Source organism: Aedes albopictus, chromosome 1, assembly GCF_035046485.1.
Source record: "Aedes albopictus strain Foshan chromosome 1, AalbF5, whole genome shotgun sequence".
Classification (NCBI taxonomy): Eukaryota; Metazoa; Arthropoda; class Insecta; order Diptera; family Culicidae; genus Aedes; species Aedes albopictus.
This window is the reverse complement of record NC_085136.1, coordinates 246837261-246851057: the sequence shown is the minus strand read 5'-3', so window position 1 is coordinate 246851057 and position 13797 is coordinate 246837261. Positions and strand designations below refer to the sequence as shown.

Sequence of the window (13797 nt, the reverse complement as noted above, 5' to 3'; positions counted from 1 at the left end):
CGGTCCGTAGTGTTATTCTTAGCCAATTGGGTTGTTTAGTGAATGAAATATTGCTATTTTCTATAGCTTAATCGAAAGAGCTCATTTTTCTGAGTATAACGTGAGTTTATTGCGTTCCAATACCTTTGTTTTGATGATTAAATAAACAAAACAGTTTTGAATTTTGTGGATAGAATGACAGTTCAATCGATAGAATGACAGTTCGCCCCGAACAAACAATTTTCCCCATACAAACTTTAAATGCATTTTAAAAATACTTTCCGGGTACCCAAAATTATGAAATTTTGGAATTCGACTAATTTTCGGGCGGAGATTCCGAATATGGCATAACCTGGATACCCCTAAAGAACCCAATTGAGACAACCGCTACCGACACTACACAGCTATCTAGGCTGATCGGGAAAAAAAGTTAACTTCCAAACGAGCCCGAACAGCCCAAAAATTCTCTTGAAAGCACTTCAAAAGTTGAAGACGAAACGGTTAGAGCTCTCAGAGAGAAAACAGCACTAATTGCTCACTGTGTAGACAACCGATCCGACCTTACCAAACCAACAATAGTAGACGAAACACACAAGCAGAGTACATTACCATTTCTCGAGATGATGTGAGCAGTAAGTGTAAACAAACGGACTGACACAGAATGGCTAAATACAAACTACTCAGAAAATATAAACAAAATACACACACAAACCAAAAATAGGCTTAGACAAACGACAAAAACCAACAGTAAACAGTTTGGAGTACACCAAACAAGAACAGTGACAGACCAACGAATACAAAAATTTACAATTGACGTGTTAGTATAAAAACTGCAAACTTTTAGTAAATCTTAATTATAATTCCATTTTGACAGAAAACCGACCATTAGTAAGTAATCAAACAAACCGCTATGTACAGCAATAAGATATAACAAACAAACAAATATAGTTCTCCCATTGATAATGGCATAATACAGTTGCCGAAACGTTGGCCAGTAGAAAATTAATCTGTTTTGATAGAGGATATAAGACTGATAACCCAGAAATATTCCTCAAAAATAGGTCATGCTTCTGGGCATATTTGAGATGCGGACAAGGGGGTTTCCAGGAAGTTCCCAGAGAGCCCAAAAAGAGGGGATTCTAAGGAGATTCAGGCGGTTGTTTCAGGGCATTTCAAAAGCCTAAGGACGTTCGGTCGGGTCTCGTTGGCTTTTAAATGGGATTAAGGGATTTCAGGAACGGTTCAAGGGCGATTCAGGGGGTCTCAGGAGTCTTTGAAGGGCATTACAAGGGACTTCATGGAGTTGCAGGTGCGTTTTGAGGGCGTTCCTGAAGGTTTTGATGGCATTTCAGGGGCATTTCAAGGAGTTTTCAGGTGTGTTTCAGGGGGTTTCTAAACGCCTTCAGGCCTTTGTAACGCCTCTGAAACCCGCTGAAAAACACTCTGAAACTCTGTTTTGAATACTTCCGAAACCCCCTTGAAACCTTGTCGGACCCCATATGTAACGCATCTGAGATCCTTAGAAACCATCGAAAACGCATCTGTAACGTCTCTGAAACCCACTGTTCCCACTCTTTTGTAGTTTTCGGAAAGACTGGAACGCCAGGGCTACAGAGCGAAACTGTTATTTCATACTTCCACCATCTTGACTTGTGTTACTATCAGGTGTCATATGCTGTATTCTGTTGGAATATTTGGGCCAGCCTAATATATGTTGTGCGATGTTTATCATCAATGCCTTGCGCCGACCCTGCCTAATGTATGTATATTGTTATTGTTTTGTACATGATTGTTGTTAGTATAGATAAAACCGACCGCCGCGACGTGCACACGCATCTTTGTGTTGCTCTTGTGTTCTCCGCCGTTACGCGAACCGAAAGTTCCCCCGGTCGATAGTCGGTTCCGCTGGGTCGCTTTGTGGACCTCCGTGCTTAGTGAATTTTAACATATTCAAGGCAAACCGTCTGCGTATATCTCCGGCATAACTCTGAAATGCGTCAAAAAATTTAAGTCAAATTTAGCATACACATTTCTAAGGATGTGGAGGTGGTAGTAGGGGTATTGGAATTCAAGATGTATGCTTTTTAACGGCAATGCTGATTCGGATACTCCTCTCCTCTTCTTGGCGTAACGTTTTCACTGGGACAAAGCCTGCTTCTCAGCTTAGTGTTCTATGAGCACTTCCACAGTTATCAACTGAGAGCTTCCTCTGCCAATGACCATGTTGCATGTGTATATCGTGTGGCAGGCACGAAGATACTCTATGCCCAAGGAAGTCAAGGAAATTCGGATACTATGCAATATGGATATCTATCGATCGGGCTTTATGAGTAGCATTCAAAAAATACTATCTGACGCCATTTTTAAATCCAATATGGCGAACCTATCCAAGATGGTGGCCACGGAATAGTATTTTAAGCTTTTTATTTTTATTCGTTCGTTGGCGGCTCGTTAGATGGGCTGTCTCGATGGTTGGGGCAAACCCCAACTAAAAAGCACTGTCAATGTCAAAATCGATGTCAAAACGAGTTTGACGTCTGACCTCCGTTGCATCGCAGCTCCTATATACAGAACGTTTGTGCAAGTATGTGAGTGTTTCGTGACGTGTTTCTCGTCACTTGCGTGCGTCTAGAGCATTTTGATCAGTTGTCAGTTGCCCCAACGAACGAACACGATTCGCTAATCGGGGCGCAGTCGTGGCCCAACGAGCGAATCCTCACTGTAATACCGATGTACCGATCGAGCTTGATTAGTAAACGGGTAGATGGTGAAATATAGGGTCAGGGTAGATGGTAGGGTAGTTGTAGGGAGTTGGTATTTCGGATTATACACTACCGTTTCGTATCGGAATTTAAATGAATTCAGAGCCCGGTTTATTCACGTCCTATCACACTTCCCCGCACCTCCAAAATCCTCTCTTTTTCTTTAACCTCTCCCCTTCTTCCCTGTCCACGCTCCTAGTCCGTGCATGTTGCTCAATTCCTCCCTTGGTCTTTTACCTCACCTCAAGTGTTCCCAGACCCTACAACCCCACCTTAACTTTCTAAAATTAATGAGGTATGTAATCCTTGAACTTTGTTGGATGTTGTCGCTCACGCCGGAATCGTAGTGGTTCCTGCTGTTGTTCACCATCTTCGCAGCTCACTTCGCAGTTAAGTTTATTTGAGTCAGTTGGTTCATCCTCTGGTATAACATGATCAGTTTCATCACGGGAAGTTGAATGTGCTTCATCTTGTTCCAGAGGGATCTTCTTCAGATGTGTAACGTTCCGACGAAATTCCTTTCCGGAAACCCTGGATCGCACGATTACATCCGAACCGCTTTTCTTAACAACCTAATACTCTTCTGGTGAATAATACGCTTCCAATTTGTGGTTTTTCTTCATCTTTTTAATGAACACTTTGTCTCCTTTCTCTACCTCGCTATAAGCAGCCCAACGCTTCTGATCCGCATAACCATTCCCCTTCTCTTTCTGAAGGCTATCGAAGTCACGTACCGCCTCATCATCATAACAGACCGGAACACAGGGTAGTCTGCTTTTTAAACGACGACCGAACATGAGCTTTGACGGGGCTTCACCTGTAGTTGCATGGTTAGTAGCATGGTATACGAGAAGATAGTCGTGTAGCTCCTTTCGCCAATCCTTACCCAATTCTTGGGCAATACGAAGCCGCTTCAAAATAGAACGGTTTTGTCACTCCACTTCGCCGTTCATCTGCGGCCAATACGGAATCGTGTTGACTAGTTGTATACCGCAAAATGATCTGAACTCTTCACTGGACAATTGCGGTCTGTTGTCTCCGTTGAATCGATACAGGTCATTTAACAAATCTTGAGAAATCTGCTGTAGCAATCCACAATTACCAACAAATGTTGACCATTTGGAAGAGGTCCCAGGAAATCTATGGCTATGTCTTCCCAGGATCCCGATGCGAGCGATTTCCGGACCATTGGTTCTGGAACGTCCGGAGCGGACACCAAAACACATCCACGGCAGTTTTTCACGGAACGTTCTGTATCAGCATCCAACTTGGGTCACCAGACAGCAGTTCGGAGGAATTATTTCATCATTGGTACCCCCGGATGTTCGTCGTGTGCTACGTTCAAGACTCGTTGGCGTAAAGCAGCTGGAATTACCACGCGATCACCACCTAGAAGCACTCCTCCTACATCAGAGAGTTGTGGAGAAATTACACGATAAGCAACTGGTAATGATTCTGTAGCACCGTGTTTCAGGCATTCGACAATATGCATGATTTCTGCATCGTCTCGAGACTCACGGACCAAATCTTCCCAAGAGACAGCAACGGATTTGGCGTTAACAGCTGCGATATATCGGACTATTAACTCTTCAGCCGAGTCGAAAGGTTCTACCACAATATGGGAGAGTCTGGAGAGGGCATCAGCAACATTTTGATCTCCTCGAATGTGTACGATCGAATAGTTGAAGCACTGCAATCGTAGCACCCAACGTTCGATCCTCGAACACGGACGACAATCCGTCACCAAATCGAATTTCCGCCCTAACAGATAGAATTGGAACTTTTCCACAGCCCAGACTAAACCCAAAGCTTACTTCTCCGTCTGGCAGTACCTCTTCTCTGTGTCAGTAAGTGACTTCGACGCAATACTAATTACTTTTTCCCGTCCTAGGTTATCTGTTTGCACCAGCATCGCCCCTAGTCCTGTGAGACTTGCTTCGTAAATCACTGCCGTCCTGTCACGAGTGTTGTAGAATCCAAGAATACGAACATCTGACATTGCCTGTGTAACTACCGATGGGACGCTCCACGCGTCCTGTGATATCGGCGTCCGTACGCCCAGGCCAGCTCACCTTCTACAAAGTTCCTCAGGGTCAGCATTGACCGGGGAAGACTTGAGCAACCCTACACTTACCTTTCAACTCACAAGCGAACAGTGGAAGGCCACCCTATCGTTTGGGAAATACTCTCTTACTTTTAGGCAATAAAAGATCAAGTTGAGCATATATCTACATATCTAATAGGAATTTATTTGAGACGAAGGGGATGTCTAACACTGTCGACTTTATCGTTGGGGCCCATAGCGTTGTTTCATGGACGGAGAAGGGAGAGGGTCAAAAGCGCATACCTTCGGGTGTGTTGATGGATCCACGTGTTCAGGGAGCGGTTGTTAGTGGGCACGTCGCGACGCCGGCGACGGAAAAACGAGGCGTCCTGCAGAGCAGGCTGGAATTACGCCGATGGCGGGATCGACGGTCGGACAGGCGGCCATGGAGATGTACACCGTTACAGGGCTGGTACGCACTCGCCGATCCTGGATTGTTGAAGCTCTATTCCAAAAGCCGTTGACTGTAGGCTACGGAATCGGTGCGGTTGGGTTTTGGAAAATCCGGGGGTACGCATGGAAGCAACGGAGCGTGCACCGGAGGGTCACTTTGGGTCCTGGCGTAGACACTGCGATTCTACACGGTTTATACGGTGGGTAGACCGGACCTCACTCTCCGAGCACTAAACTTTTACACTCGGGGCTCTTCAAGACTCCACGCTTGAAGAATTTACGCACTCACGCACTACGGTTATTGGACGCAGTGGCTTAAATTCCCCAACAGGGGAGGAAAAAAAAATCTACGCTCTCAACTTCTTTTTCCCTTGTTAAAACACTATCGCTTCACCAGGTGCTGCCAGGAACTTTTTTCCTTCGGCTGGGTCTTAACAAATATTTTGAATTCAACTTGAAATCTGTACAGGGGTTCTCAACTTTAATCATGTTTTTAACATCGATCAAACATTTGATTACTTAACTAACAATAGGATATTTTTTTATTCTTTCTAACAATTTTTATTTTATTTTATTTTATTTACAATAAGATTATGACACAATATGATTTTAAGAGATTTACTGATAACAATTTTTAGATTATTTACAGGACCAGACTTTCTAATTTAGCCTTACCACTGTTGTCACCGATATTGTCGGTAACACCTGTTCTATCGACTGGAAAGATGTTTCATGGCATGGCTTCCAAGAGAATGCCACTCCTTTTCTGGTAAGTTCCCTCAAGGGTTCGTCAAGGGTGGCTAGATGAGGTATTTACTTATTGAGGTAATTTGCCAACCCCAAGAAGCTACGAACTTCGTTTTCAGTTGTGGGACGACGAAAAGTCATGATTGCTGCCACTTTTGAATCGGACGGTGTTATGCCAGACTCCATAACTTTATGGCCTAGAAATTCCAGTTCCGTCACTCTGAATTGACATTTGTCGAGATTTAGTTGAACCCTTCTCTCCGTAAGTCTTGCCATAACCTTCTCAAGCCTAGTAACATCTTCCTCTAGAGCTTCGCTCTCCACAAAAATATCATCAAGATACCAATGTGTTCCCTCGCTTCCACAGAGAATCTCATCAATGACCCGTTGAAAAATCTCCGGTGCCGTGATTAACCCAAAAGTCAATCTTTTGAACCTGTACAACCCCTTCTCTGTTATAAACGTGAGTATGTCTCGAGACTCCGCTGCAACCATGATTTGAAGAAAAGAATCTTTTATGTCTAACTTACTCCATACGGTACCCTTTCCAATGCGGGCCAGCATTTTTTCTATCACCGGCATAGGATGATGTTCCCGCAACACGGCTTGGTTGACTCGTCGTAGATCCACACATAATCGCAGAGATCCATTTGCCTTCGCGACGACAACTATCGGAGACATCCACGAAGTTGGACCCGTTTTCGGCTCGATGATATCCCTGGCCAACATATCGTCCAGCTTTCGGTTGACCTCGGCTTCGAGTGGAATAGGCAATCTTCTCACCGGTTGAATTACAGGTTTTGCCTCAGGTTCCATGTGGATGTGGACTTCGACATTCTTGATACAGGTAAATGGTTCCTGTCCCTCAACGTGATTCAGATTAACATCAATCTTCAAAACTTCGAGTTGCTTCGCTGCGACATCCCCTAGCAAGCAAGTTTGCCCTTTCTCGACCACATAAAACTCAGCTGTTGCGACATGATTTTTGGTTTTGATTTCTGCACTGAATTTTCCACGGATTCGGTATACCGCATACCCTTCCCATTTGAGCATTATCGTTTGAAGTTTTCAATTTTAGACTGTCAAGTAAAAATTCTAGGGGGTGACAGGCACCCCTAAGACAAGCCCTGAGAATACTAGCTTTTTTATTTGTTTTCATTTGTGAATTTTAACTATGCTAATTCTTCACACTCCCCAACATGTCTCCATATGAATGTAGCGTTATGTTAAAATACACATAAATAAAAACAAAAAAAATATGAATAACCACTGAGTATTTCTTAATACTACAGTTGACTCTCTACATCTCGACATTGGAGGGACCATCGAGATAGGGAGAGATCGAACTCAAGAACAAATTGGTAATGCACACTAGATTGAAAAATCGTCCGTAACTAGGAAAAACCATCAACAAACAGATGTCACTTCCCCTTCACAGAATGTTTTCCACCTAAGAAACGAGATCTAGCAACCTGTAAAAACGGGCATATCGACATATGGAGAGAAAATCTCGAACAAAAACGAACGAGATCGCATCGAGATAGAGAGATATCGAGATAAGGAGATATCTACATGTAGAAAGGTAAAATGTATGCAGATTGAAGGGACCGACCAAACCATCGAGATAGGGAGAGATATTGAGATGAAGAACATCGACATGTGGAAAGTCGACTGTAGTCAAACAAGCACGTATAGAACACTGAGTCGTTGAGTCTCTTAATTAATAACGTTGTGTACGTGTGTAAACTCTCGATGCAAGCCAAACAGGATGCAATGAATTGCGTTTCTTTACAACTACAGTTAGTTCTGAAGATAACCGTATCGCTGCTATTACCATTAAATAAATAGACCGCTCGCGCTCGTTAGTTCCACTCCAACCACAACGCATTGAACATCTCAATCGACTCGAGCCACCGACTGAGGATGGGCACCTGGAAGCGACCGGATCACATCTCCTTCCCCCAAACGTGGCACACATTCAAAGCCAAAGATCCCACCAGCAGCCGCTTGGCCAACTATCGCGTACAAGATCTCCCACCGGAACGAGTCGACGATGCCATCCAGCATATGTGCACCCATTTCCTGAGAGATGAGCCCATATGTCGGAGCCTTGGGTTGACCGACGACCCCGTTGGGGTACGTGAAATGGCAACCGTCTGGCGAAAGGTGGCCCAGCAGCAGTGTGTCGTTGCTTGTTTCCGCGAGGAAAGCGACGAAATCGTGGGACTGAATATGCTGACGGTTGTAACGCGAGATGACCCAGCGGACAGTTCAAAGGTTAGTGTGTGAGTTGTTGGTAGAAAGTTTCCCATATTTCGTTGGATTTTTTTTCAGTTTGAGAGTGCCGCGGTGAGAGATTTTGTCAATTCGACGCTCTACATGACCAAACAGGCGGATTTATTCGAAACGCATCAGGTGGATTGTTTTCTGTCGGCATGGGGCCTGTCGGTTCATCCCGCCTACCGAGGGTTGGGAATTGCGACTGAGATACTTCGAGCACGAATACCCTTTTGTCGGGCACTGGGGCTGACTCTCAGTGCAACGGTATTTTCCCATCCGGGATCACAGGTGCCCGCGGCAAAGGTGGGATTCGAGGATGCAGTGGTGGAGCGATTCGTGGATTTGGCCGCCAAGGGATATCGTCTGTCGGTGCCGGTGGAATTCAATAAACTAATGACGCTCAAAGTTAAATAAAAGGAGGTAACGGTGGTAAAAAAATATTCCAGATCATTTTTTCATTTATTGCGCATTGCGCGGTTATAAGTGCGACGATGAAGTGCGGAATCTCAAATAAAAGTGCGATTTTGCGTCAGATCGTTCCGGTGTCTTCACCGCACTTATTCATTAGCTCGTGATGAATAAGTGCGGTGAAGACACCGGAACGATTTGATGCAATATCGCACTTTTATTTGAGATTCCGCACTTTGTCGCAGTCCAGTTAGCAATGCAATAAACTATATTTAGTAATAGGGTTTTGTACCATTTGGGCAGGTGTACCTATTTTGGGCACTTGCCGCTTTAACTAAGTCAATTTCAAACCGATTGATTTGAAATTTTGTATAGAGTTAAGCACGTACAGTATCTAACTCTGTATAAAAATTCAAATCAATCGGTTTTAAATTGACTTAGTTATAGCAGCAAGTGCCCACAAGTGATGGCACAAATTTCCCGAATGGAGGAGAACGTGCCTCTAGAGCCGACCTACTGATACCTGAAGTGCCCAAAATAAGTACACTTGCCCAAATGATACAAGACCCTACCTACTTTATAATTATGTATTATAAACTGAATCAACAATTTCGCACCACAACACTCGGTTCTTGCACGCTGCACTCTAGGTATTCTTGTACCATCCGGATCTCTTGCAAATATCAGCTTTTTAGGGTCTTTTTTCGGCATTCTCACAACATACACTGCCCACCGTATTCTTCCAGCTTTGGCCACTTTCAGGATGATGGGTTAACCCGACGCTTGCACACTTTGAGTACTTGCCACCGTTCCAAATGTTATATTATTAGTCATGTCACCCGCAGAACAGACAAATTGGTCGGATTTTTTAAAAATCGTGCCCCGGCTGTAGAGCCTGGTTCGTCGTATTACACCTGCCAGGGCGATATTGAACAGCAGAGTCTATCACCTTGCCGCAGTCCCCGGCGAGATTCCATCGAAATAGACAGATCACCCGAAATCCTTACGCAGGATTTTGCACCGTTCATCGTCGCTTTAATCAGTCTAGTGAGCTGCCCGGAGAAGCCGTTCTCGTCCATAATTTTGCATAGCTCTGTGCGGTCGATACGGTCGTACATCGCCTTGAAGTCGACAAACAGGTGGTGTGTTGGGACTTCGTAGATCTGGTATTCACAGCATTTTTAGAGAATTTGCCGCACGGGGTAAAGAAGTGGTTCGTTGTTATGCGGCCATCAACGAAGCCGACTTGATGACTTTCCACAAGCTTAGGTAAACGATTAGTGAAGATAATTTGGAACATAATTTTGCAGGCGACATTCAGAATTGTAATCGCTGGGAAATTCATACTTTCCTACTTGCCACCTATCTTGTAGATGGGACAGCTAACTTATTGTTCTTGGACTGCTTGATGCGCTCAAAACTTTCGACAGTTATCACCACGCGTCGAAGTCGAATGCCGCGACTCAACATCGAGCAGCTGCGTGACGTAGAAGTGGCTCAAGACAACGCGCAGCAGTTAGCAGTGGCCCTACCAACGGAAGAGCAGCTTGGCGCAGCTACACTTGAAGATGGCTGGAGGGACATCCGATCCACCATAGGTAGTACCTCGGCTACAGCACTAGGCTTCGCAACTCCGAATCACAGAAACGACTGGTACGACGGCGAATGTGAACAGTTGAAAAACGAGAAGAATGCAGCATGGGCGAGAATGCTTCAACACCGTACGAGAGCGAATGAGGCACGTTACAAACAGGCGCGGAACAGGCAGAACTCAGTCTTCCGGACGAAGAAGCGCCAGCAGGAAGAACGAGATCGCGAAGCGATGGAAGAGCTATACCGCGCTAAGGACACACGAAAGTTCTACGAGAAGCTGAACCGCTCGCGCAGAGGCTTTGTGCCACAAGCCGACATGTGCCGAGATAATCACGGGAATATTGTCACGAGCGAGCGTGAGGTGATCGAGAGGTGGCGGCAGCATTACGATGAGCCCCTCAATGGCGACGATGCAAGTACCGAAGGTGGCGTGGTAACAGATCTAGGAGTATGTGCACAGGACGAAAGACTTCCGGCCCCTGACCTCCAAGAGATTGAGGAGGAGGTTGGCTGGTTGAAAACACAACAAAGCCACTGAAGCAGATCAACTACCAAGCGAGCTTCTAAAATACGGTGGAGAAGCACTGGTGAAAGCACTACACTGGGTCATTACCAAGATTTGGGAGGAGGAAGTATTACCGGAGGAGTGGATGGAAGGTATCGTGTGTCCCATCTACAAAAAGGACGACATGTTAGATTGCGGAAATTATCGCGCGATCACACTACTGAGCGCTGCCTACAAGGTGCTCTCTCAAATTTTATGCCGCCGACTATCACCGATTGCAAGAGAGTTCGTGGGGCAATATCAGGCTGGGTTCATGGGTGAACGCGCTACAATGGACCAGAAGTTTACCATCCTCCAGGTGTTGCAGAAATGCCGCGAATACAACGTGCCCACACATCACTTGTTCATCGATTTCAAATCGGCGTATGATACAATCGATCGAGAACAGCTATGGCAGATTATGCACGAATACGGATTCCCGGATAAACTGATACGATTGATCAAGGCGACGATGGATAGAGTGATGTGCGTAGTTCGAGTATCAGGGACACTCACGAATCCCTTTGAATCTGGCAGAAGGGGTCGGCAAGGTGATGATCTTTCGTGTTTGCTGTTTAACATCGCCTTATTACACAGTAAGGAGAGCGGGTATAAATACGGGTGAAACGATTATCACGAAGTTCGTTCAGCTGCTTAATTTCGCTGATGATATTGATGTTATAGCTCGTAAATTTGAGACGATGGCGGAAACGTACATCTGACTATAGAGTGAAGCCAGGCAAATCGAATTAGTCATTAATGCGTCGAAGACAAAGTACATGATGGCAAAGGGCTTCAGGGAGGAATCACCGCGCCCGCCACCCCGAATTTATATCGACGGTGATGAAATCGAGGTGGTTGAAGAATTCGCGAACTTGGGCCTACTGGTGACCAGTGCCAACGACAACGACACCAGATACGCATTGTGGCAGGAAATCGAGCTTGCTTTGGACTCCGCAGAACTCTACGATCAAACAAAGTTCGCCGTAACACGAAGTTAACTATCTACAAAACGCTGATCAGACCGGTAGTCCACTATGGGCACAAAACATGGACCCTACGTGCAGAGGACCAACGCGCCCTTGGAGTTTTCGAACGGAAGGTGTTGCGTACCATCTACAGTGGAGTGCAGATGGAAGACGGGACTTGGAGAAGGCGAATGAACCACGAGCTGCATCAGCTGCTGAGAAAACCAACCATCGTCCACACAGCGAAAATCGGGAGGCTACGGTGGGCGGGTCACGTCATCAGGATGTCGGATAGCAACCCGACTAAAATGGTTCTCGAGAGTCATCCGACCGGTACAAGAAGACGTGGAGCGCAGCGAGCTAGGTGGGTCGACCAAGTGGAGGACGATCTGCGGACCCTACGCAGAGTGCGGAACTGGAGACAAACAGCCATGGACCGAGTGGAATAGAGACGGCTACTATGTACAGCAGAGGCCACCCCGGTCTTAGCCTGATCGGTAAGGTAAGTAAGATCCACACGTTTGCTGTACCCCTGTTGACCTACTGCTTTGGGGGTGGTAAAGTGGGTCAGGCGTTAGAACGAATAGTACGAGTGGCGTTCATCAAGCATCGCATGCGCTATCCAAAGTTGTGCATCGAGGGAGTCACCTTACCACGCACAGTAGGAGAAAAAGACGTCACCAATATCCAGGCACTATGTATTCCCCAGATCCAGAACCGTCATGAAATGTACCACAGTGTATGTGAAGCTGACCACGGACACAGCGCTCTGCATCTGGCGCAGGGGGATTACCAGCTGACTGCGCCATCAAGACCGTTGACGAAATGATTGTAACATGGAAGCAGAAGGAGTTGCATGGGATGCACCCCCATCAACTGGAGTTCGAACACATCGATAAGGCGGGATGACCTCTTTTCGGAAACAGAAAGTTTCATCACAACGAAGTTGCCAACATTGTGCAACAACAGCTTTATAGCACAACTTGGTCAACAGATTTGTTGCAGTCGGACTTGGTTCTGGAAAATAGTTGCAGAAAGCTGTACTGGGTTCACGAGATCATTACGGACGTCCTCGTTCATGCCAACCGGCCTGACATTGTGGTTTATGGCAAAAGGATGAAGCGCGTAGCCCTCATCGACATCGCTGTACCGTTTGACCATAATGTCCAATCAACGTTTTCCGGCAAGATAACCAAGTGCCACGACCTAGCGGAGGAGTTGAAGCAGATGTGGCACCTGGAGGACGTCCGTATAGTTCCGGTTGTGCTTTCGGCAACCGGAGTTGTCCCGAAATCTCTCCTAAGCTCCCTAGACGAGCTGGAATTGAAGATGGACGTGAACAGCATCCTGAAAGCGGTGATTCTTGTAACCTGCAGTATAGTTAGGCGGTTCCTGGGTTATCACAAGTGACAGTACATTCGAAGAATACTCATTAGGATACAAGCAAAACCGACAAGACTACAACGTTAGTTAACTCTACGTTTCGAATGGAATCCCATAAATTGAAGTTTTCCAATGTCCCTGTCTAGTGCAAAGGTGACCGCTGGAAGGACGTGCCCGACTCGGTGCTGTACTTCTCCGACAAGAACAACGTATTCGAGCGTTACCAAGTTGATCAGTACATAGCTGCGCTTGTACTTTCCGTAACGCCCATGTACCGCGGTCGTGGGATTGAGGGGTTCACGGCTACCGGATCGCAAATTCCGGCCGCCAAGGTGAGTTTCGAGGAAAACTTCGTCATGGAGTACGCCGAACTGGCCAAGGTTAACCCACGGTTCAAATTTCCGAGCATTCTCAGCCAGTATTGTAAGAGCAAGAGCTTGAAGAATGAATAAAGGGGATCGAAATCTTGTTCTTAGACTTGTCTTCTACCTCACGCGTTTAAGATAAATGTGGAGTTTTAGATTGTCTTCAATAATAACTCAATTGAGTTTGACTCTCAGGCCTAGTATCAGTTGAGATCAATCGACTGGGAGATTTTGGTTGCATGGTGCATGTTTACGGATCATGCGCGCAACT

At 45.8% G+C, this 13797-nt stretch overlaps 1 protein-coding gene across 1 annotated transcript; it reads left to right on the top strand.

Moving 5' to 3' along the window:
• Window positions 1-7805: 7805 nt before the first annotated feature.
• On the top strand, window positions 7806-8705 carry LOC109412740 (uncharacterized). The gene is made up of 2 exons (XM_019686366.3): window positions 7806-8262; window positions 8320-8705. Exons 1-2 carry the CDS (start codon window positions 7909-7911, stop codon window positions 8677-8679), a joined length of 714 nt encoding a protein of 237 aa, XP_019541911.2. The 5' UTR covers window positions 7806-7908; the 3' UTR covers window positions 8680-8705.
• The last annotated feature ends 5092 nt before the right edge of the window (window positions 8706-13797 follow it).